Source organism: Ambystoma mexicanum, chromosome 12, assembly GCF_040938575.1.
Source record: "Ambystoma mexicanum isolate Mex_15411 chromosome 12, UKY_AmexF1_1, whole genome shotgun sequence".
Lineage (NCBI taxonomy): Eukaryota > Metazoa > Chordata > Amphibia > Caudata > Ambystomatidae > Ambystoma > Ambystoma mexicanum.
This window is the reverse complement of record NC_090936.1, coordinates 460,557,119-460,580,805: the sequence shown is the minus strand read 5'-3', so window position 1 is coordinate 460,580,805 and position 23,687 is coordinate 460,557,119. Positions and strand designations below refer to the sequence as shown.

The 23,687-nt window shown below is 50.7% G+C and overlaps 1 protein-coding gene across 1 annotated transcript in view; it reads right to left on the bottom strand.

Annotated features, from left to right (window-relative positions):
- LRP6 (LDL receptor related protein 6) overlaps window positions 1-23,687 on the bottom strand; it is a 1,542,295-nt gene that overhangs the window by 1,028,485 nt on the left and 490,123 nt on the right. The window contains exons 6-7 of the mRNA XM_069628714.1: window positions 3,490-3,886; window positions 1,621-1,792 (exon numbers count right to left, since the gene is read on the bottom strand). Coding sequence (XP_069484815.1) covers window positions 1,621-1,792; window positions 3,490-3,886 — 569 coding nt within the window. The remainder of the gene's footprint in view (window positions 1-1,620; window positions 1,793-3,489; window positions 3,887-23,687) is intronic.

The window sequence follows — 23,687 nt, the reverse complement described above, 5'->3', positions numbered from 1 at the left end:
CAGCCTTTTTGGTTTCTGTAGCAGAATTAATCCTCAGTGAGGGAACCTCGGCAGGGCTGGTACTTGAAGACTTGGGGCTTTTGCCCTCCTTCTTTGCCCCCTCAGCACGATCGGTACGACCACAAGATTGTTTGTGGTACAGCTTGATAGAATCTCCTAATCCCTCCCAAGCTTGTCCTAAGGCAATTTTCAGCTGATGTTTCATGTACATATCACAGACCCTTATTTGAGAAGGTACCTCCCAAGTAACAATATGAATCAGCCACAGTTAGGTTCGCATTATCAATAAGCCAGTTATGGTTGTTTTTTTTTTTTAACTAAAAACAACAATCTTGGTTTTCTTCAAATTTAGTTTTAGGCTGTTGTCTTTAAAATAATCTGATGCATAATTAAGACTATTAGCGAGCCCCTTTGGGGTCAGATCTAATCGTATAACATTGTCTGCATAGAGAAGAGTAGGGTAGCTTACCCCTTTCAAAGAGGGAGGAAATATGCCTGACAAATATGAGGCAGACAAAGTCTGATAAGAAAATTATAAACAATAACGGAGCCAATGTGCAACCCTGGCGCACACCTTTATTGGTGGAGAACATGCTAATAGGGGCTCCTCTTGGATTGTCTCTTACAGAGTCACTGGTGTCTGCATGCAAGTGGACAATCAGCTGTAATAGACAGGTGGGAACACCCAATCTCTTAAGTTTTTCCAGGGAAGACATCTCAAAGGCTTTGGCAAGATCCTTAAAAATCTACATATATCATGCCACTTCTGACCGTCACATATTTATCTATAAGGGTTGAAAACAGAAACATGTTCAGATGTCGAAAATCCCTTTCTGAATCTGGCCTGATAGCAGGGAAGTATGTTCTCCTCAGCACAATTCTCTAACCTAGCCAGCAAACAGTTGATATAAATTTTTGAAATGCTGTCTAATAATGATGTAGGTCGGTAGCAATGGGGATCCAACCGCAATCCCTTTTTAAAAATAGGTTTAGACTCCGACAAAGAATGAGGGATAGTCATTGTCACAACGATAGAGTTAAAAGTAACAGAACCAGTGTCCACCGTTCATGGAACCATTTATATAACCATGGTCTGATGCCATCCGGGCCTGGTGCCTTAACACTCTTAGTTACAAATAGAGCACGCTCCACCTCTTCATATGAAAAAATAAGATCCCTATCCACGTATGCCGGCAGGATAAATTCTATATGGTGATCACACCCGACACCCCTAAAATGCTGGGTCCATTCACAGTCTTATATAGGACCCTATCCTGAATATCACCCCGGAATCAACGACACCAGATTCCAAAAGCCCTTTATTTCTTTATCTGTCCCACTCAGCTAAAGAGATGATATTTGAAGACTTACTGTATGAACTTCTCATGTTTTACGTGGATATGCAAGCATGTGCCACCCTGAAGAACAGGACATCTGTAATTTGATAATGATTGCTTTGCTAGGATTGGTGCCGGTTGGAGCACCATTTGAGCATAACTGGAGCAGAGGGAAACATTTTTCTGTGACTTTGCTGCAAGAATGATCTGGGCTAGACCATACTGTTGTAATATACAAAGGGAAACAAATACAACATGTTGTCCGTGAACATCAAAAACAAACCTCAATTTTATCCGTTTTGGCGTCGCCCCAGTATATTTTGCCTTCTGCATAATCCAAAGCCAGACCATTAGGCCAACCAAGCGATGCATTTACCAGTACAACCCGATCAGACCCATCCAATGCAGCACGCTCAATCTTCGGGATCTCACCCCAGTCCGTCCAATACATGAGCCTAAAATAGAAAAATAAGTTACCATTACTGGGATAACACCCATTTAATCTGTGTGCCCCCATTGTGTATCAAAGTTATTTAGCACATATTAACTTTTCCAAATAGCACGGTTTCACTCATAACAGCAAACTATGGGACATTAAGGGGGATTTCAAGTACTGTGAAGTTCAGCAAGTGATCAAGGCCTATTTAGGATTTTTACACACTTTAAGACCATGAGGGTGATTTGTAAATAACTCCAAAAGGGGTTCATGAAGTCTACACTTAACATACAACAACAAGCGCTTAACGCATAGCTTTTGTAATGTCTTGTCACCGGAGCAGTTGCATCTAATGCACCTGCAGACAAGGATCTAGTGCAGCAAAAGCATATGCATGACATATGTGGGCTATATAAAACTATACTGACATGCGAGAAGGTGGAATGGGTTATGGTAGACTGAAAGGGTTGCACAAGTAAAGTAAAACCATTGAAATATCCATCAACTCAGGTTGAATTTACAGAGGGACAGCTTGAAAGCCATTAGCTAGCCTAATTAAAGGTTGTAGAGAGGTGGAGCATAGAAAGTTAATACATGGATGCGTGAAGGCCTTCTACATTTCGCAGAGGCTAGAAGGAGCAGCAAGAGACACCTAGGAGGAAGGAGACCGTTAAAATTGTGATGTATGTGGAGGACTATGGCATTGATTGGGGTATTAGAAGAAAGACCAGGTGGGAGGAAATCATGCAATAGTATGTAGAAGGCTGTGGTGGTGGTAAATATGGCAATGAAATAACTGATCGGACACCGGCAGTAAAGCTACTTGAAGTAAAACATTTCATTTTTTGTTTAAAGTGATATTCTTGCAAGGCATACCAATCTTTGCAGAGTGTTTATGATAGTTGTATAGACTCTAATTTGCTGCCTCTACGAATTAGGATGAATATGTGCAAGTAAACATGATCCAAAAGGAACACCAAACACTCAATAACACCTAATCAGAGTTTAAACACATGCTACTCATCCAGCAGGAGGAGTTTGAAAAACAAAGAATAGTTTTGGGAAAGTCTCAAAAGCTGCACTTGCTATGAGTAAGTGATAATTGACTCATGGCGAGTAAGAAAAGACATGCATGTGGTTAATTGAGAGGGGCGAGTGACATTTCATGCCTGGCTTGTAGCTTACAAATGGAAAAAAGTTACCACTGATCAAAGATTTTGGAAAAAGCACAAATTATCTGCTCCAGTAAAAGTCCACCACATTTTCGGAATATACAGTCACTTAAATGAGGGCGCTTAGACATCCAATTAACCCTGGAGTTGCTGCCGATTTTAAATCCAATTTAGGTCCTCCAGGATAACCCATTGCATGCTATTCTCACCTCATTTATTGTATAGAATGAGCAATGAAGCAACATATTTTGGCAGAAAAATGTGTGAAATGTGGGGTTCTGTCTAGCTCAAGAAGCCAATAATATATTTGGCATCAATTACCTCACAGACAAGTCACAAATTGGGAACGCCAAATCTTAGTCATTTATTTCAGAACTGCATCAATGATTACTTCATTGAGTGCAAGCTATCCCATTTCTTGTTCATTCTCTATCACACACCAATCTACTGATAAATAGGCACATTTATAACTGCTGTGTAGATTAACATTTATTACAAATCTCTAAAGAAACGTGGACAATATCAAATAAACGGCGATACTCACCCAGTCACAGGGTCAAGTACTATAGCTCTGGGCTCATCAAGGTCTTCAGATATCAAAATCTTCCTCATGGTTCCATTGAGTCTGGTGACCTCAATCCGATCAGTACCTGTGTCTGTCCAATAAAGATTACGGGCAACCCAGTCAACTGCAATCCCATCGGGATGAGCAACCTGTGCAGTGACAATAAACTGGCTGTCTGACCCATCAATCAGGGAGCGCTGGATGGCCCGGACTTCATCATCAGTCCAATAAATGTATCCTTCAACAGGATCATAGTCTATGGCAATTGCATGACGGATGTCATCCAACTGCAGAACAATGTCTGTAAAATCTGGAGTGTCCAGGGAAATGCGCCTTAAATCCGTCCGACGGGCAAGAAGCAACAACTCTGTGGCACCTGTGCAAACAAAACATTAGATGGGTAAGAAAGATAGATCGCATATCTCTTTGCAGTTCTCCATTTGGAATTGATTAGCAGAAAGCAAGACTGCATTTTCCAAAATGGGGTAGCTAAGCAGAACAACCAATAAAATAAAGATTGGGGACAGGCGGTAAGCAGGATGTTAACACACGCATGTGAGATGGCTAAAGAAGATAGGTGTATGCTGTACAAATTCTCAATTTAATACCAAGGCACTGTTGGCATCTCACTGGAAATCTAAGCACGAAAAAAGTAGAAAAATCTATTTCATACAGTGTACAAATATGACAGGTGCATGTAACACCAGCCTGGTTTCGATCACTACACAGCCTCTCAAGCCTATTAAAGTGCTGGAATGTCTGCTTCAGTTACCAATCAGTATAGCCAGATGAATAAATGAGCCTTGCTAGAACTTCAGTGGCCATCCACTTTGGTCACATTCCAACTTAACGAATCCCATTTGACCACATTTATATTTACAGTTTCTCACCGTACACATGTAGATGGTGGGTTTGTGTTATGCATATAGAAGGGGACAGGGAGTTGGGGTTGGGTAACCCCCAACTCCCCCCCTGAACTTTGCAGTGAAAAGCAGTAAGAAATGCAGTGAAATTGGATTCAAGGGGATACGATCAAATCTCGTAGAAACCAATCTGGGAGGTAATCTGGTTTCTTTGCTTACGTCCGCAAGCTATTTCAGATTGCCAATGTTACCCAACATTTCAGCGGGGCATTCAAACAGCTGTTCAATCTCAAGGCAGGTCTGTAACCATTCTGCTTTATTTAGAAGAGCAGTCAGAGCAACTTGTTTTTACTGGGTAGTTGCAGCAGTTTTTTTCTTGCCTACAGGTCTGTAGTAACCTTTGCCTCGCCAGATGTTTCAGACTACAACTCCCATGTGATCACGTGAGTTGTAGACCAAAACATCTAGAAAGCACAAAGGTTGCAGACCCATCTTGTACCTTACAATGATGTTTAGTTACCAGTACTAAGCTTTTGGAAGATTGTATCAGTTTTAGAGAGCTGCATGATATATATATTACATGGCCGTAGTGGCCATGTAGTTATGGTTGAGTTGGTGTTTCCATAGGAATAGCACTTTTTGGGCGGCTTATAACTTCGCTCCCCCTGGACGAATCCTCACCAAACTTTGCAAAAAAAGTATATGGCCCACTCTGATTTTTGTTTGCAAAGTTTGGTGAGGATTCGTCCAGGGGGGCAAAAGTTATAGGGGGCGGGGGTCCCAAAACTTTGTTTTTTTTCCCATACACATAATGGGAAAAAACTTTGCTCACGCCTACAGCCCAAACCGCTGGACAGCTTTACACCAAATTTGCGGCAGGAGCGGCGGCTTGGTCCCTAAAGCGTGCTTTGCTTTATTTGGTGTAAATCCATACAGTAGTTTTTAAAAAAATGACAAAAATGTTAGTGAAAAAAATTAGTGTTCTGTGTTCGCTTCGCAGACACTTCCCTGTTCGCTCCGCGGACAGGACAGTGATTGGGCAAGCAACTTGCGTGATGTCCGCGGACATCTGACATGCTCTCCCATTGGCAGCGGCGAAAGCGTGCAGTGCGTCTGGCTTCAGAGACGCCCGCCATCTTTGTTCCTCGCATGAGAGGCTTTGTCAGCAGGAGCGGGATCTGCCGCCTGCACAGTAAGTCCGCCCCCGCCCGTGTCTGTCTCCTGTTCCTCCCACCCCCGCTCATGCCCCGTGTGTCCTTGTCCCCCCCACCCCCACTCATGCTCCGTGTCTCCCCTGTCCCTCCAGCCCCCCGCTCACGCCATTGGCACACGATGGCCAGCGGAGGGCCGAGGAGTGGGATCTGCCGCCTGCACACGAACGCCGTGTGTCTCTCTCCTCCCCCTCACCCCCCGCTCATGCCCCATGTGTCTCTCCCCCTCACCCCCACCCCCCGCGTGTCTCTCCCCCTCCCCCCGCCCATGCCTGCGTGTCTGCCCCTCCCGCGTGTATCCCTCCTGCCACCCACCCCCGCTCATGCCCTGTGTGTCTCTCTCCCTCCCCCCACCCCCGCTCATGCCCCGTGTCTCTATCCCACCCCCCGCTCATGCCCCGTGTCTGTCTTCTGTTCCCCCCGCTCATGCCCCATGTGTCTCTCAATCTCCCGGCCACCCCCGCTCATGCCCCGTGTCCGTCTCCTGTTCCCCCCCACCCCCCGCTCATGCCCCGTGTCCGTCCCTTGTTCCCCCCACCCCTCCGCTCATGCCCCGTGTCCGTCTCCTGTTCCCCCGCTCATGCCCCGTGTCCGTCTCCTGTTCCCCCTCACACCCCGCTCATGCCCCGTGTCTGTCTCTTGTTCGCCCCCCACCCCCCCGCTCATGCCCCGTGTCTGTCTCCTGTTGCCCCCCGCTCATGCCCCGTGTCTGTCTCCTGTTGCCCCCCGCTCATGCCACGTGTCTCCTGTACTCCTGTTGCCCCCCACTCATGCCCCGTGTCTGTCTCCTGTTGCCCCCCCGCTCATGCCCGTCTGTCTCCTGTTGCCCCCCGCTCATGCCCCGTGTCGGTCTCCTGTTGCCCCCCACCCGCTCATGCCCCGTGTCCGTCTCCTGTTGCCCCCGCTCATGCCCCGTGTCTGTCTCCTGTTGCCCCCCACCCGCTCATGCCCCGTGTCTCTCTCCTGTTGCCCCCCTGCTCATGCCCCGTATCTGTCTCCTGTGCCCCCAGCCCCCGCTCATGCCCCGTGTCTCTCTCCTATTGCCCCCCGCTCATGCCCCGTGTCTCCCTTCTTTCCCGCTCATGCCCCGTGTCTCCGCCCCGTGTCTCCCTTCTTTCCACCCCCCTGCTCATGCCCCATGTCTCTCTCCTGGTCTTCCCGACCCCCCGCCGATGGCCTGTAGTGTTCTCTTTATACACCCTGCCTTCCCTTTCCCTGGTGTCCATCTTGGTAAAAGATTTTCCTTCCTACACCGGGACGCCTGCCTGCGGCGTCCCGGTTTGGGAAGAAAAATCTTTTTTTTACCACCCCGGGTTCCCACTTGAGAACCTAGGATGCTAGTGGTCTTCCTCCATTGAAAAGGACGTTATGGTTAAGTTGCGCTACTAAAAACCTATGAAATTCAGTAAAAAAACGTTGTTAAAAGGGACGTTATGGTTCAAAATAAAACCGAAAAACCCATGAAATTCGGCAGTTATGGTAAGATAAGCAACCATAACTCACGCCACCATGCACTGCCAACACTAACAACCAGGACATCAAAGATGACACCACAAATGTCATTGATGACATCACTGATGACATCACATGTGCATTTACTTTTCATAAAAACTCTGTACAAGGGATTCTTATAATGCTGACCAAAAACTGTCAAGGATCATTGGGATAAATATCATGAGCTAATTAGTGCATTAAGCAATGCATTTATATCAATAGCATTCTATTATGAAGTTCTATCCAGTATACTAAGCTACTCATGCAGAAACATAGGCAGTGTGTGCAGCACACATGATGAAGGTGCCATATTCATAATCTTGCCATGTTGAATAGTGAAATGATAACTGCTTTCTTATTAGAGTTTTGCGTACTGTGAACCATATAAGTAGATAATAAAACCCACTTAATACATAATTATTACAGACAAAACACAAAGAGACAATAACACATACAAATATGAGTATATACAGGGACAGTGAAGTAAACAAAAAAGCAGAAGTAGTAGCAGAAAGAGTTCCTAACCTAACGGATTGTCTTTATGCAGAGAAACTATTGCTCTGTTTCAAAGCTGCTACTTACCATATGTATGTGTATCACATGATGTGACTGCACCCAAAGGAAAGGAGAGTGAGTATAATGTATACAAATATGAGCATATACAGGGAAGGTAGAGTAATAAAAATAAAACTATGAGAAAGTGCTGATAACCCTAATGATTATCTTCATGCACAGAAAGGATTGCTCTCTTTCAAGCCTGTGTCTTCCGCTATGTATATGTTTCATATGATTTGACCCCAAGTCTACAAATATAGTACCTTTTCAATTTTTACTTCCTGACTGTTACTGAAGAAAACTATGTGGCTTAGATATGTCAGTAAAGGAAAAAAAGGGATCGTATTTCTGATGCTTGTATCTGCTTAGATTCACATGCTGTGCATAGGCCGACATCTAGTGGAAGCTGCAGAGTATTACAGTTTGTTTTTCGAAACTCGAAAATGGGCGTCGACACAGGGCGTGCCAGTAATACTATCCCTAGTGTGACGTCCCCTGTACCCATGATCCCTCACGTGTCTAGGACCTTCAGAATGTGTTTTTTTCTGGCATGAAGAGTAGCGCGAGTACAGATAGTCCAAGCAGATAGAAGGTAGAAAGGTAAGACTACAAGCATCCATGCGCCTTCTCTCAGAGGGGAGGAAGGGAGGGTTGCATGTGAATCTAAGCAGATACAAGCAACAGAAATACGATTACGGTGAGTAATGTATCCCTTCTGAGGCTTGTGAAATCTACTTAGATCACATGCTGTGCATAGATTAGCGAGCAGTACCGGAAGAAGGAGGTGGGATGTGAAGGCTCATGAGCAAATAAATGTCTTAGAACCGCTTGTGCCACTTGTGTATCTGTCTTGGAATGAGTGTCAATGCAGTAGTGCTGAGTAAAAGTGTGAATAGAGCTCCAAGTAGCTGCTTTGCAAATGGAGTCAAGGGGTACATTTGCAATAAAAGCCAGGGTGGCCCCAATGCCTCTTGTGGAGTGGGCCCTAGACGTGAAAGGCAGAGTCTTTTCAGGAAGTGAGTAACGCAATTGGATACAGTTAACAATCCACTTAGAGATGGCCCCTTTAGAGACGCGATCCCCCACTCTGCCTGTGGCTACGGAGACAAACAGCTGATCTGTTTTCCTTAGCGGTCTGGTCTTGTTTACATAGTAGAGGACCATCCTACGCACATTTAGGGTGTGTAGTTTCACCTCAGACGAGCTTTTGGGGACTCGGAAGAAAGCCGGAAGCTCGATGGACTGGTTTACATGGAATTTGAAATAAACTTAGGTGAGAACCTAGGGTGTGTACGTAAAACCAGTTTATCTTTAAGGGCAGTAAAGAAGGGATCTTGCACTGACAGAGCCTGAATTTCACTGACCCTTCTTAGAGGTAATAGCTACTAAGAAGGTAGTTTTATAAGTCAGGTGTTTGAGACTGCTCTTATGCATGGGCTCGAATGGGGGGGCCCATGAGCTCAGATGGCACCACATTAAGGTCCCATCCTGGAGGTGGGTTAGAAATAGGAGGGTGAAGTCTCTTTACTCCTTCCATGAAGGCCTTAACTACTGGTACTTTCCACCACAACACCTTGTTAAGGGAAGTGGTGTATGCTGACAGGGCTGCCAGGTGTACCTTCAGTGAGTTAAAAACCAGTCCCGCATCCAGCAGGTGTAGCATGTAAGTAACAATAGTGGAAGGAGTGCAATCAACTGGGTTGACTTGTTTACTCTGGCACCACATTACAAATCTCTTCCATTTGTCAAAGTAGCAGTGCCTCGTGTTGGGCTTCCGAGCCTCTTTTAGGATGTCCATACACCTCTGTGGTAAATTGAGATGTCCAAACTCTATGACCTCAGGAGCCATGCTGCCAGGTTCATTGAGTTTGGTTGAGGGTGCACTGTTTGACCTTGGTGCTGGGTTAATAGGTTGTCCCAGCTTGGAAGTCTGATGGGTTCGCACACCACCAGTCTGCGTAAGTGTGGGAACCATGGTTGTCTCGCCCACATGGAAGCAACCAGGACGAGCGTCATCGATTCTCGGTTCATCTTGTTGACCACCTTCCTTATTAGAGGAGTTGGTGGAAAAGCGTACACAAACATCCCTGACCAGTTCATCCACAGGGCGTTCCCCTGGAACATGTTGCGATGACAGGAAGATGTTCCGTCTGAGTCCCAATATCCAGATTTTCTGGGCAAGCTTGGACAGATTTGGCGAGCAAGTCCCTCCTTGTTTGTTCAGGTAGAACATAGCCGTAGTGCTGTCCGTCCGGATTTGCACTGACAGGTTTGAAAGCTTGAAGCGCTCTGAATACTGCCAGAAGCTCTAGCAGGTTGATGTGATTCTTGGCCACTGCGTGGGACCAGAGACCCTGAGCTGTGTGGTGGAGATGGTGAGCTCCCCACCCCGTCAGGCATGCATCGGTTGTGACTACCGCCTGTATCTCGGGATCGTAAAAGGGTTTCCCCTTGGACAGATTCTCTCTTGTCCACCAGTGAAGGCTTTGTACCAGTGTTGGCGAAACCACCACTAGATCGTCCCACTGACCACTTGACTGAGACCACTGTTTCGCCAACCATTTCTGCATGGGACGCATGCGCGAGTGGGGGACCAGGTAAATGCATGACGCCATCATGCCCAGCAAACGCATTGCTTTGCGTACCGTTATCTGGCGACCGGACTGGTATTGCGGGATTTGCAGCAGTATATTCCGAATTCTTTCCTCTGAAGGAAAGGTCAACCCCTCTTGAGTGTCTAGGATAGCTCCTAAGAATTGTTTGGATGTGCTTGGCACTAGACTTGACTTTTTCTCGTTTATTGAGAAGCCCAATTCGAAGAGGTCAATAGTCCTTTGAATGTTTGTTCTGCAAATTACTGGGGGTTTCCCCCGTGATGAGCCAGTTGTCCAGGTAAGGGTACACCGGGATTGCCTCCCTGCGTAGGTGTGCTGCCGCCACCGCCAGTACCTTGGTGAATACCCTTGGGGCCGAAGCTATCCCGAAGGGCAGTACCTTGAACTGGTAGTGCCGACTGTCCACCTTGAAGCTGAAGTATTTTCTGTGCGCTGGGAACATGGAAATATGAAAATAGGCATCTTTCATGTCCAATGTTGCCATGTAATCCCCCTTTTTTAAGAGGGGGATTACCTCTTGGAGAGTTGTCATGCAAAACTTTTGGGGCTTGACATACTTGTTGGCAGGCCGTAAGTCCAATACTGGGCGCATTGTCACATCTTTTTTTGGCACAAGGAAGTAAGTTGAATAAATACCCTTGTTTACCTGGTGTCCTGGGACGAGTTCTATCGCGTCCTTTGCTAGCAGATTGACTATCTCTTCTAGGAGGATCTTCTGGTGTTCCAAAGAATGTATTTTTTGACGTGGAGGATGGTCTCGGGGACGCTGTAGTAGTTCTATACAGTACCCCTTGGATACTGTTGACAGCACCCATCTGTCTGATGTGATCCCTTCCCAAGCCTTGGTGAAGTTGGAAATGCGTCCCCCTACTGGGGTTGCGTGAGAAGGGACCCTGAACGGAGCATCACTGTTTCGGTGGAGGTGTGCCGCCTCCTCTATTGGGGCTGCCTCTACCTCTACCACGTCCTCTCTTATAACCCCTGCCGTAACCCTGGGTAGACTGCTGGTTATTATTGTTCCACTGTGTACCCTGCCCCTGGGAATAGTTAGAACCTCTCTGGGAATTTCGGCCACGTGGGCGACAAAAATTGCCATTCCCTCTCTGATTAGGGGGTTTAGTGGTTAGCTGGCCTAGGGATTTGAGTGTTTCATACTCGTCCTTAGCATTCTTTAGTGCGTCCTCGACCGCCTTACCAAACAGATCCGGCTCCACCGGTTTGACCAATAATGACGCTTGTGTTTCAGCCTTGAAACCAGACTGGAGTAGCCAAGCGTGTCCTTCTGCTGTTAATCTGCCGGCGTTATCCGCGGCATCAAAGGTTGCCTTTAAAATGCAACCGGGGAGGCCACCAGGGGGCGCACAGGCAATGGCTGCCTAAGTGCACAGCTCCCGCCGAAGCCCGGGAATCCGAGGGGATTGAGCCCCCCCCCCCCCCCCGAGATCCCCCCGCAAGTACAACTTGGGAGACCGACTCAGCGCCCCCCCGACCCCCCAACGAGCGAAAGAGCGGAGCTCGAGCTCCCCGGGGAGCCGGAGTTCGCAACCCGCGGCGCCTGGGCGGGTGACGCAACTGGACTGGAGCGGCCTTGGGACCGCGAGTGAGGCGCTCTCTCCCCGGAAGCACACGGCACCCCAGTCCGACTAGCCCTCACTCCCCCTATCAACAGCCCCCCCCCCCTCGAAGTGCGGGGAGCGACCCGGCCGGGGTCTGGGCCCCCAGGACTTCGGGGACGCGGCCGCGGGTTGGTCCTCTCCACCCCTAACCGAACCAGAGCACAGAGCGCCGGGGCTGCCCGCGCGGCGAGGATGCGGCATCCGGGAGCCTGGAGTGGCGCCCCCGGGAGTGAGGAGAAGGAGTGGGGCGGTCCCCCCCCCGCCGGAGTCCAGGGCAGCAGAGGAGGCGGCATCCGGGGGCCTGAAGCAGTGCCCCCAGGGACTCGGAGTCCTCCCCCCCCCCGGGAGTGAGAGAAAGGAGTAGGGCGGTCCCCCCCCAGGAGTCATCGCGGGCGCTCGCGGCCCGCCAGAGCCCAGTGCAGCAGAGCAGGGGGGAGCCCCGGTAGGGCTGGGATTCGCCCCCCCCCCCCCCCAACAGGTGAGCGGTGTGGACTGTGGACAGCACGGCCTGAAGCGTGTGTGACCCGGGTGCGAGGCCCCCGCCAGCAGCTGGTGGGGCGTGTGCCCGCCCAGGGGTGCCCCCCCCCCCCCAGGACTCACGGCGCAAGCCACAACGTCCTTTCCCCCCTTGGACTGGAAGGTCGGGCCCCCTTGAACCACCATTCCCCCCCCCTCAAGGAGACCGGAGGAGGCCCCAGAAGACCACGAGGCGCTTGAAAAGGGTGTGAGGCCCCTGCCTGGGAACAGTGTGCCCGCCCCCGGACTGTGTCACCCCTTTCGGGACATCTGTGGAGTGCACAACCCAAGTAAGGAAGGACTGGCCAGTAGGGGACCCCCCGCCCCCAGCCGGGGCCGCGGGGATCCAGACGACAGGACACAGGAAAGAACCACATGAGCTGGAGGAAAGCCTTGCAGAGATACCGCTTCCAGGAGGTTGTAAGAGGTGACAAAGGCTTAACCCGCGAAGGGACCATGGCCCAATCTGGGGACGCCACCCCCTCCTCGGCGGCAATGGAAAGGGGCTTCGCCTCGATCCTACAGGAAATTAGGGACATGCGCTCCGACATTGCCCAGAAATTTGAAAAAATGGACCAGAGGGTGGATAAGAATGAGGACAGGCTGCTACAGGTCGAATCCAACCAATCCTCCACAGCAGTCCAAGACATACAATATAGCATGAGGCTGGAGGCCCTGGAGAAGAGGGACGAGGAAAGGGCCTGGCAGATGGATGATTTCGAAAACAGGGAGAGGAGGAACAACCTCAGAATCTTTGGGGTGCCCGAAATGGAGGGGGAAACGGAGAGGGACGTCACCCTAGCAGTACGAGACATCATCACTCTCTTGTTCGCGGAGGAAATGACAACCAAGCTAACATTCGACAGGGTGCACAGGGCGGGGGGCAGCGCCGGGGCCCCCCGGTCGATTCTGGTCCGGTTCCACTACTACTCGGAGAAGACGAAGGTGTTGGAGGAGGCCAGAAAGGCTAGGGAAATCACCTACAACAACGCCCAAGTCTCCATATACCAAGATCTCTCCGCCTACACGCTGGCCAGGCGTAGGATGTGCCGCCCTCTCACACAGGTGCTTAAGGAAAAGGGAGTGCGCTACAGATGGGGCTACCCCTTTTCCCTGACTTTCGAATACATGGGCCAAAGATCGACCCTGATCACGGAAGAGGACATAAGGGGAGCCATACAAGAATATACAGTGGACACGAACCCCCGGAGGGGCCCATCGGGGCCGGAGCATGGGAGACCCGGTGGCCCTGGTCCGTCCGGCGAGGAGAAAGCGCACCGGCGCGAGGAAATTCAGGAAAATGAACACCCCCTCACCATCAAAGGACGGAGAACGTAACGACTCCGAGGACTGAGCACGGGGGCACCCTGGTGTGCCCTGGTCGGAGGGACGCAGACTCAGAGGATTCACTACCATCAACGTCCCTACGACCTGCAAGTAGGTGGGGTTCGCAGAGGGGTCACAGACGCGGGGGATCTTAGGGGGCTCAAGGAGATGAGCTTCTAATGCAGATTGCCTGGCCGAGGTGGGGAGGCTGGTGGTTTGGCCAAAAGCCAGCGATGGCAGAACTACTTGGCTGGACGCCGGGGCAGGGGGTGGGGGGTACCACAGGAGTTGGGGAAGTTCAGTTACGGTTCGGGGAAGGGGGCAGTTGGGGTTTTGTCTTAGGCCCACCCGGGGGGAGGAGGCGGGGGGAAAAGGGGAACACAGAGTGGATACAACGGAGCATACGGGGAGGAGCGCAGGGAAGGAGTTGACAGAGAGAGGAACATACTGACCATGGCTGACGGGCTGCCCGCCCTGGGGGTGGGTTCACTTAATGTCTGTGGCTTAAATACCCCCACCAAGAGGTCCCTGCTCTGTAGGGAATTTAGAAAGGCACACCTGGACTTTCTCTTCGTTCAAGAGATTCACTGGCCACGGGGGAAGGAGCCCAAAATGCAGGGAGGGGGAATTGGCGAGGTTCACAGTGCATCCCACAAGTGCAAAAAGAGAGGGGTCGCCATCCTAGTAGCAAAACATGTGGGCTTCGAGAATGAAGCCACGCTGAAAGACCCTGGGGGCCGTTACCTGTTGGTGCGGGGGTCCCTGCAGGGGGCCCCACTGACCCTAGCTGCAATCTATGCCCCAAACGAAGGCCAAGCCCAATTCTGGGAGGAGGTGGGGGACAAACTCAAGTACTTCATTCATGGCACAGTGGTGGTGGGGGGGGGGGGGACTTCAACATGGTTCTGGACCCCATCCTGGACAGGAAACGTGCAGACCCGCAGTCCTCCAGGGCTGCGGACGAGATCATGGCGCGCACCTTCCAAAAAGTCAACCTAGAACTGGGCCTGTTGAATACGATCCCCGTCCCCAGAACAGACTCCCCCTCTTTTAGATATTACTCAGCCATCCACACGTCGTTCTCCAGGATAGACTACATCCTGGTGGACGAGACCCTACACCCATTTGCCTCGGGCCACAGGGTAGACCCCGTCCCCTGGTCTGACCACGACTTGGTCCGAGTCACTATAGCAAGGGGAGGTCTATACGAACGCAGAGGGAGATCGAAGTGCAACAACTCCCTGTTAAAGGACGAAGTCCTAGCCCAGGAGGTCCTCGAGGCCATCACGGAATTCTTTGAACTTAATGACAACGGGGAGGTGGGTTCACATACCCTCTGGGACGCCTTTAAGACGACCTTACGGGGAACCTTGATCAAAATGGGAGCCCAGAAAAAAAGGCAAAGGGAGGGCCAGGAAAGTTACCTCAGGGAGAAAATCGCCCTACTCCAAACTGGGGGTCCCCCCACAGTTCCCCTAGACCGCGATCAGGTGACCGCACTGGACGACTATAGACTCCAATTGAAGGATCTCCTTCTCCACAAAAGACGGAGAGGAGTCTCCAACTGGTCAAACAAAAGTACTATGTAAAAGGGGACAGGGCGGATAGGATTCTGGCTTGGAAACAGAGAGGTGCAGAGAAGCCGATTAGTGAAAGAGGTTAAGAACGAGGTGGGAAAGGTAGGCTACGATACGCCCCACATTGGCGAAGCCTTCCGCCGATATTATGAGAAACTATATTCGTCCGAGTATAATGGGGAGGAGGCAGAGATGGTGGGGTTCCTGAATTCAATCCAGATCCCGGCCCTGACCAGGGAGATGGCGGAGGGGTTGGAGGGCCCTGTGACCGAGGACGAGGTAGAGCGCGCGATTGGAGGGATGAAGGTGGGCACTTCCCCGGGCGAGGACGGTTACTCGGTTTACTTTTACAAAAGGTTCCGCTCGACCCTTTCCCCCCACTTGGTAAAAGTGTTCAACGCGGTGCTGGAGGGGGGGTCCTTCCGGACTCCATGATGGAGGCAATTATTGTGGTGCTCCCCAAGGACGGCAGGGACCCTAGGGAATGCTCCTCCTACCGACCCATCTCACTGTTGAATGTTGATGTGAAGATTCTGGCCAAGGTGCTTGGGGGACGGTTGGAGGGGGTCTTGCCGAAGCTGGTGCACGGCGACCAGGTGGGATTTATTAGGGGGAGACAGGGCTCAGACAACATCCGGAAGACTATAGACCTGTTGCACTATGGCCAGAGGTCAGATTTGGACGCAAGCGTGCGGTCCCTAGATTCGGAAAAGGCATTCGACAGGGTGGAGTGGAGATTCATGGAACTTACCCTCCAGAAAATGGGCTTTGGTCCACACATCAGGGAGTGGGTGGCGGCTTTATACAGGGCCCCTAGGGCCAGGGTCCAAGTCAATGGCGGGTTGTCGGAGCCCTTCCCCCTGTCGCGGGGGACAAGACAGGGATGCACACTCTCCCCTCTAATCTATGTCCTCTCCATGGAACCCCTAGCCATAGCAGTCAGAGCTCACTCAGAGATTAAGGGGATTAAGAGGGGGGAGGTGGAATTTAAGCTCTCCCTGTTCGCAGATGATATCCTGGCTTATTTAGTAGACCCAAGATCCTCGCTCCCCCCGCTCCTCTCCCTGATGGCTACCTTCGGGCGTTTCTCTGGTCTCAGGATCAATGCGTCCAAATCAGTCCTGCTCCCCATGAGAACCCGGGACCCGGGCTTGGACGCTCTTGCCAGCCTGGAAGGAATAACGGTGGGGAAGGCCTCCATTCGATACCTGGGAGTCCTCCTCACCCGGGACCTAACCAATCTAGCCCCTGCTAACTACGACCCCGTTGTGTCAGGAATCACTGCAGACTTAAGGAGGTGGAGGTCAATGATCCTGTCTTGGTACGGCCGCATGACGGCTGTGAAAATGAACATTCTCCCGCGACTACTATACCTTTTCACCGCCCTCCCATCTGTAGTCCCTGACCGGACCTTCGGAGTCCTTCAGAATGCGGTGCGGGAGTTCATATGGCAGGGCAAGACCCCGAGAACTGCCAATAGGGTCTTGACCTTACCGAGGGAGGAGGGAGGGTTTGGGTTGCCAGACTCAACTCTATTTCCGGGCCGCCCAGCTGCGTGTCCTCCTAGAACACATGAAAGAGGGGATGGGCACTTACTGGTCATATCTGGAGGACATGGACGCTCACCCATTAAAGATTCAAGACCTCCTGTGGGCCCCTAGCAAGTTTATTCCGAACAGTCTCAAATCCCACCCAACCCTGGGAGTCCTCCGAGATCTCATCCCCCGCTAAGTCATTCCAGAACGTGCGGAACCCCCTTCTCTCCCCTAGGTTAACCATGTTCAGTAGCTTGTACATCCCTGATACCGCACCCTTATTATTTAAAATAGCCTTCCATGGGAACTTATTCACGGCGGACATGGAACACAACTTCAAGATCCTACAGGGGTGGCACAGAGAACCAGTGAAGTTGGCTAAAATGTACACGGGAGTGTCCCCCGCATGCCCAAGGGGGTGTGACCAGGTCGGTACGAGAGGGCACATGTGGTGGCACTGCCCGAAAGCTCAGGCATACTGGGAGAAGGTGAGGGGCTGGATCGCCGAAGTTTCTGAAGAGCTTCTCCCCCAGAACCCCCTGACAATGCTGCTGGGCCTCCGCCCGGAGGACACGGACATACCCCGATACCCTAGAATGTAGGAGACAATGTTGAGGGCGGGAAGGGTTGAACTGGCCCAGTAATGGAAGAGCCTGGAGACCCCTTCGAAGGAGGACTGGCTAAAAAAGGTAAAAAACATGTTCCTGATGGATAAACTGACGGCAATGATGAACAATGACTTGGGCTCTTTCCAAGCAAACTGGTACGGGGTACAGCAGACATGGGGCTGGGATGTGCATTGATTCTCAGGGGGGACAAGGAGTGGACAGGGCCCACGGCCCGGGAGACGATGGTAGTTCATCAGCCATTCAAGTAGTCAACGCTCTCGCTCTTCCTGGAGCTCCAGACTTTCGGAGCTTTCATAGCGGCTCCCCAGCAAAATGTTTCTATGGGGACTAAGTTTTTTGCTTTTTTTTTTTTTTGGGGGGGGTGGGTACGTTAGGGGTGGGTGAGGGGGGGGATTTTTGGGCCTGTTACTTGCACAATTTGTGAAAATGTTTTGCACCTTTTGTTATATTATGAAAATGCCAATAAAACAAAGTTTAAAAAAAAAAAATGCAACCGGACACGGCTCTTCCCTCCGCTGAAACTCGTGCCAATTGGCTCTTTAAGGGTTCTGGTGCGGAGTCTATGAGTGCCGCGACCTCTTCCCACTGATGGCAGTTGTAGCTGGCCAACAGGGTGGTGGAGTTGGCAATCCTTGCCTGGCAGGCGGAAGTGGAGGCCACTTTCCTGCCTAACCCGTACAGTCTTTTGCTCTCCTTGTCGGGAGGAGCCTCACACGATAAGGGTGTTCCAGCCCTCTTACGGGTGTTAGTAACAACCAGGGAGTCCGGCTTCAGATGCCCTCTTATATATAGTGGGTCTGATTGGACCGCCTTGAAAAGTTTTTCAATCCTAGGGTTCACTGCTCTGGTGAGGTTAGGATTGAGGAGTGACGGGTCTATTCTTCTTTGAATAGATTTTAGGATAGGGATGGCCTGAGCAACAGGCCTCCTCTCCCCCACTAACTCTTCTGCGAAGTCTCTTTCCTCCTGGGCACCCTGGGTGTCGATGTAGAAATGTTCGGCTGCTCGAGACAGCACTTCATTCAGGAGAGGCTGGTTGTCGACAGGGGAGTCGGTAACCGGGGCCTCTCTTTCTACTGGGGAGTCTACCCTGTAGGGGCTTCCTCCTCATCTTGATCCTCATCATCCCCATAGTAGCCTGTCCCAGTTTGTTCCTCCACCATGCCCAAATCTGGATCCTCAACAAAGGATGTCTCTCCCTGGTAATGAGAGTAGGGCTGGACGTAGAAGGGGTCGGAGGACCCTGTTGGTGTCTCAAAGTGGGACCTTGTACTTGGAGGTATAGGATCCTTAGAGCCAGAGGGTGCTGACCCGTCGGGAGTATAAGCAAGAAAGTGCTCTTGGGTTTTTTGCATAAAAATCTGCCAAAGATGACATTCTTGACATTACCCTATGTCAACACTGGTCCATTCTCTGGAACTGGGAATGATCTTTTCTGGGAGTTTTTCAAATTTATCCTGACTAGACTTGAGACCTGGACTTGTCTTTCTGTTTTTGAGGAGTGGAGTGTTCTACGGGCTTGGAAGTGGGTAGAGACTGCATCCTTTGCTGTTTCCCTCCCTCCCCGTGACTGGAGGTGTGTTTCCCGTGTGTTTTAGGGCCCTCTGAGCTTTTCGACGCCTGGCGTCAAGGTTCGGGGGTCTTGACCCTATCCTTCGAGCGTGGTGGTAGGGGGTTGGGATCTGTAGTAATACGGTCTGCGGGCGCCGACTCTTGGAGTGCAGCCTGAGGGTGGAAGTCGGCTTCGTCTTCCAACGATAGAGCTTCCGTGACCTTAGGGAACGAGGCACTCTTGGCAATAGTGGATGCTTGTCGTGCGGCGATCGAGAGCGCCCAGAGGACGCCGATTCGGACCGTTCTCTACGTGCCTCTTTCCGAGAACTCGACGTGCGTGTCGAGTCTCGGTTGAACTTTGTGAGAGTGTCATGGGGAGCGCTCGTGTCGCCGGGGGTGTTCCCCATAGCCGGCCTGCCGGTCGACCTTCCGAGGTCGGGGACTTGCGCTCGGCTGTCTTTCGACGCCATAAAGCCCTCGCCGTCTGAAAGTACGGCGTCGCTGCCGTCGCTGAAGGCGCCCTCCGCTGCCATGGCCTCCTGACGCCTGGCGTGGTGGGCCCAACACTTGATTGAACGGTCCTTAAGTGTTTTAGGCTTAAACCTACTACAGGCTCTGCAATTTACCTCGGGTGGTCCCTCGGCAAGCAGAGGTTGCACGTGGTGTGCCTGTCGACCCAAGGGTATTTGCGACTGCACATGGGGCAGAATTGGAAAGGGGTACCCTCCATACGCACCTTGTGGCAGCGGGCTGGTAAATGTAGGAATATATAAGTGTATCTATATATTACAAGAGTGTAGAGTATGACCACCCCCCACTCTCCCTACTTGCAGGGCCTTGGCCAGCGGCCCAGGCCCGGGCTGAGATGGAAGCCTCGAGGCCCAAATCCGTTGTGTAGTCGACGGTCGAAATCATCTCCGATCCGGCGTCGAGTGTAAAAATTCGGTATCTCGACATTGGGGTGGAGCAAGGGGTAAAATTATCAATATTTTGCAAAATTATGGCTTAGTGCCAGGAACTCCGCGAAATGCTTCCAACCAGTATGGCGGAAAAAAAACAATCTGAGGGTCCTAGACGCGTGAGGGATCATGGGTACAGGGGACGTCACACTAGGGATAGTATTACTGGCACGCCCTGTGTCGACGCCCATTTTCGAGTTTCAAAAAACAAACTGTAATACTCCGCAGCTTCCACTAGATGTCGGCCTATGCACAGCATGTGATCTAAGCAGATTCCACAAGCCTCAGATATATATGGGATACATTACTCACCGTAATCGTATTTCTGATGCTTGTATCTGCTTAGATTCACATGCTGTGCATAGGCCGACATCTAGTGGAAGCTGCGGAGTATTACAGTTTGTTTTTCGAAACTCGAAAATGGGCGTCGACACAGGCGTGCCAGTAATACTATCCCTAGTGTGACGTCCACTGTACCCAAGATCCCTCACGCGTCTGGGATCCTCAGATTGTATTTTTTCTGACATGAGGAAGCATGAGGAGTAGCGTGAGTACAGATAATCCAAGCAGATAGACAGAAAGGTAAGACTACAAGCAATCATGCGCCTTCTCTCGGAGGGGAGGAAGGGTGGGTCGCATGTGAATCTAAGCAGATACAAGCATCAGAAATACGATTACGGTGAGTAATGTATCCCTTCTGAGGCTTGTGGAATCTGCTTAGATCACATGCTGTGCATAGATTAGCGAGCAGTACCCGAAGAAGGAGGTGGGATGTGAGAAGGGTCATGAGCAAACAGGTGTCTTAGAACCGCTTGTCCCACTTGTGTATCTGTCTTGGAATGAGTGTCAATGCAGTAATGCTGAGTAAAAGTGTGAATGGAGCTCCAAGTAGCTGCTTTGCAAATGGTGTCGAGGGGAACATTTGCAATGAAAGCCAGAGTGGCACCAATGCCTCTAGTAGAATGGGCCCTTGGCGTAAAAGGCAGAGTTCTTTCAGAAAGAGAGTAACACAGCTGTATACAGTTGATAATCCACTTCGAGATCGCGCCTTTAGAGACGCGATCCCCCTCTCTGCCTGTAGCTACGGAGACAAACAGTTGATCTGTTTTCCTTAGCGGTCTGGTCTTATTTACATAGTAGAGGACCGCCCTACGCACATCAAGGGTGTGTAGTTTCACCTCAGCCGAGCTTTGCGGGTTCTGGAAGAAAGCCGGAAGCTCGATGGACTGGTTTACATGGAATTTAGATATAACTTTAGGTGAGAACCTAGGGTGTGTGCGTAAAACCAGTTTGTCTTTGTGGATAATAAAGAAAGGATCTTGCACTGACAGAGCCTGAATTTCACTGACCCTTCTTATGGAGGTAATGGCTACTAAGAAGGCAGTTTTATAAGTCAGGTGTTTGAGACTACTTTTATGCATGGGTTCGAAAGGGGGCCCCATGAGCTTAGCTAGCACCACATTGAGGTCCCATCCTGGCGGTGGGTTCGAAATAGGAGGGTGAAGTCTCTTTACTCCTTCCATAAAGGCTTTAACTACTGGTACTTTCCACCACGATACCTTGTTATGGGATGTGGTGTAAGCCGAGAGGGCTGCCAGGTGTACTTTCAGAGAGTTAAAAACCAATCCTGCATCCAGCAGGTGGAGTATGTATGTTACCACGTTGGAAGGAGTGCAATCAACAGGGTTGATTTGTTTATTCTGGCACCAAATAACGAATCTTTTCCACTTGTCAAAGTAACAGTGCCTTGTGTTTGGTTTCCTGGATTCTTTTAGGATGTCCATACACCTCTGTGGTAAATTGAGATGGCCAAACTCTATGACCTCAGGAGCCATGCTGCTAGGTTCATTGAGTTGGGTTCCTGGTGCACTGTTAGACCTTGTTGCTGGGACAGTAGGTTGTACCAGGCTGGGAGTTTGATGGGCTCGCACAGCGCCATCCTGCGTAGGTGTGGAAACCATGGTTGTCTCGCCCACATGGGAGCAACTAGGATGAGCGTCATTGATTCCTTGTTCATCTTGTACACCACCTTTCTGATGAGAGGGGTTGGTGGAAAAGCGTACGCAAACATCCCTGACCAGTTCATCCACAGGGCGTTCCCCTGGGAGTCTGGCTGGGGGAACCTGGATGCAAATCCTGGGCATTGTTTGTTTTCGCTTGTGGCGAATAGGTCTATGGTGGGGAAACCCCACTGAGAGAAGAGATCTTCTACGATATCTCTGTGAAGGACCCATTCGTGTTCTTTTGGGAGGGAGTCTCTGCTTAGGGCATCCGCTAGGGAATTGAGCTCCCCTGGAACATGTTGTGATGACAGGAAGATGTTCCGTCTGAGTGCCCATATCCAGATTTTCTGGGCAAGCTTGGACAGATTTTGCGAACGAGTCCCTCCTTGTTTGTTCAGATAGAACATGGCTGTCGTGCTGTCCGTCTGGATCTGCACCAACAAGTTTAGCAGATGGGGCTTGAACGCCCGAAGCGCTCGGAATACTGCCAGGAGCTCTAGCAGGTTGATGTGGTTCTTGGCTACTGAGTGAGACCAGAGACCCTGAGCTGTGTGGTGGAGATGGTGAGCTCCCCACCCAGTCAGGCATGCATCTGTAGTCACCACTGCTTGTACTTCTGGATCGTAAAAGGGTTTTCCCCTTGCGAGATTCTCTCTTGTCCACCAGTGTAAGCTCTGTACGAGTGTTGGCAAAACGACCACTAGATCGTCCCACTGACCACTTGCCTGAGACCACTGTTTCGCCAACCATTCCTGCATGGGACGCATGCGCAGACGCGCGTGGGGGACCAGGTAAATGCATGACGCCATCATGCCCAGTAACCGCATTGCTTTGCGTACCGTTATTTGTTGACCTGACTGATAATGTGGAATTTGCAGTAGTATATTCCGAATTCTCTCTTCTGAAGGGAAGGTCAACCCTTTGAGTATCTAGGATTGCTCCTAGGAACTGTTTTGAGGTGCTTGGCACCAGACTTGACTTCTTCTCGTTGATAGAGAAGCCTAATTCGTGGAGGAGGTCGATAGTCCTCTGAATGTTTGACCTGCAAATTCCTGGGGTTTCCCCCGTTATGAGCCAGTCGTCCAGATAAGGGTACACTGGGATTGCCTCCCTGCGTAGGTGTGCAGCTGCCACCGCCAGTACCTTGGTGAATACCCTTGGTGCTGAAGCTATCCCGAAGGGCAGTACCTTGAATTGGTAGTGGCGACTGTCCACTTTGAAGCGCAAGTACTTTCTGTGCGCTGGGAGCATGGAAATATGAAAATAAGCATCTTTCATATCCAAGGTTGCCATGTAATCCCCCTTTTTTAGGAGGGGGGATTACCTCTTGTAGCATGGTCATACGGAATTTTTGGGGCTTGACATACTTGTTGGCAGGCCGTAAGTCCAATACTGGGCGCATTGTCAAATCTTTCTTTGGCACAAGGAAGTAAGTTGAATAGATACCCTTGTTTACCTGGTGTCCTGGGACGAGTTCTATCGCGTCCTTTTCTAGCAGAATGGCGATCTCCTCGAGAAGGATCTTCTGATGTTCTAAGGAGTGTATTCTTTGTCGTGGAGGGTGGTCCCGGGGACGCTGCAGTAATTCTATACAATATCCTGCGGACACTGTTGACAGCACCCATCTGTCTGAGGTGATCCCTTCCCAAGCCTGGGTGAAGTTGGCAATGCGTCCCCCTACTGGGGTTGCGTGAGAAGGGACCCTGAACTGAGCGTCACTGCTT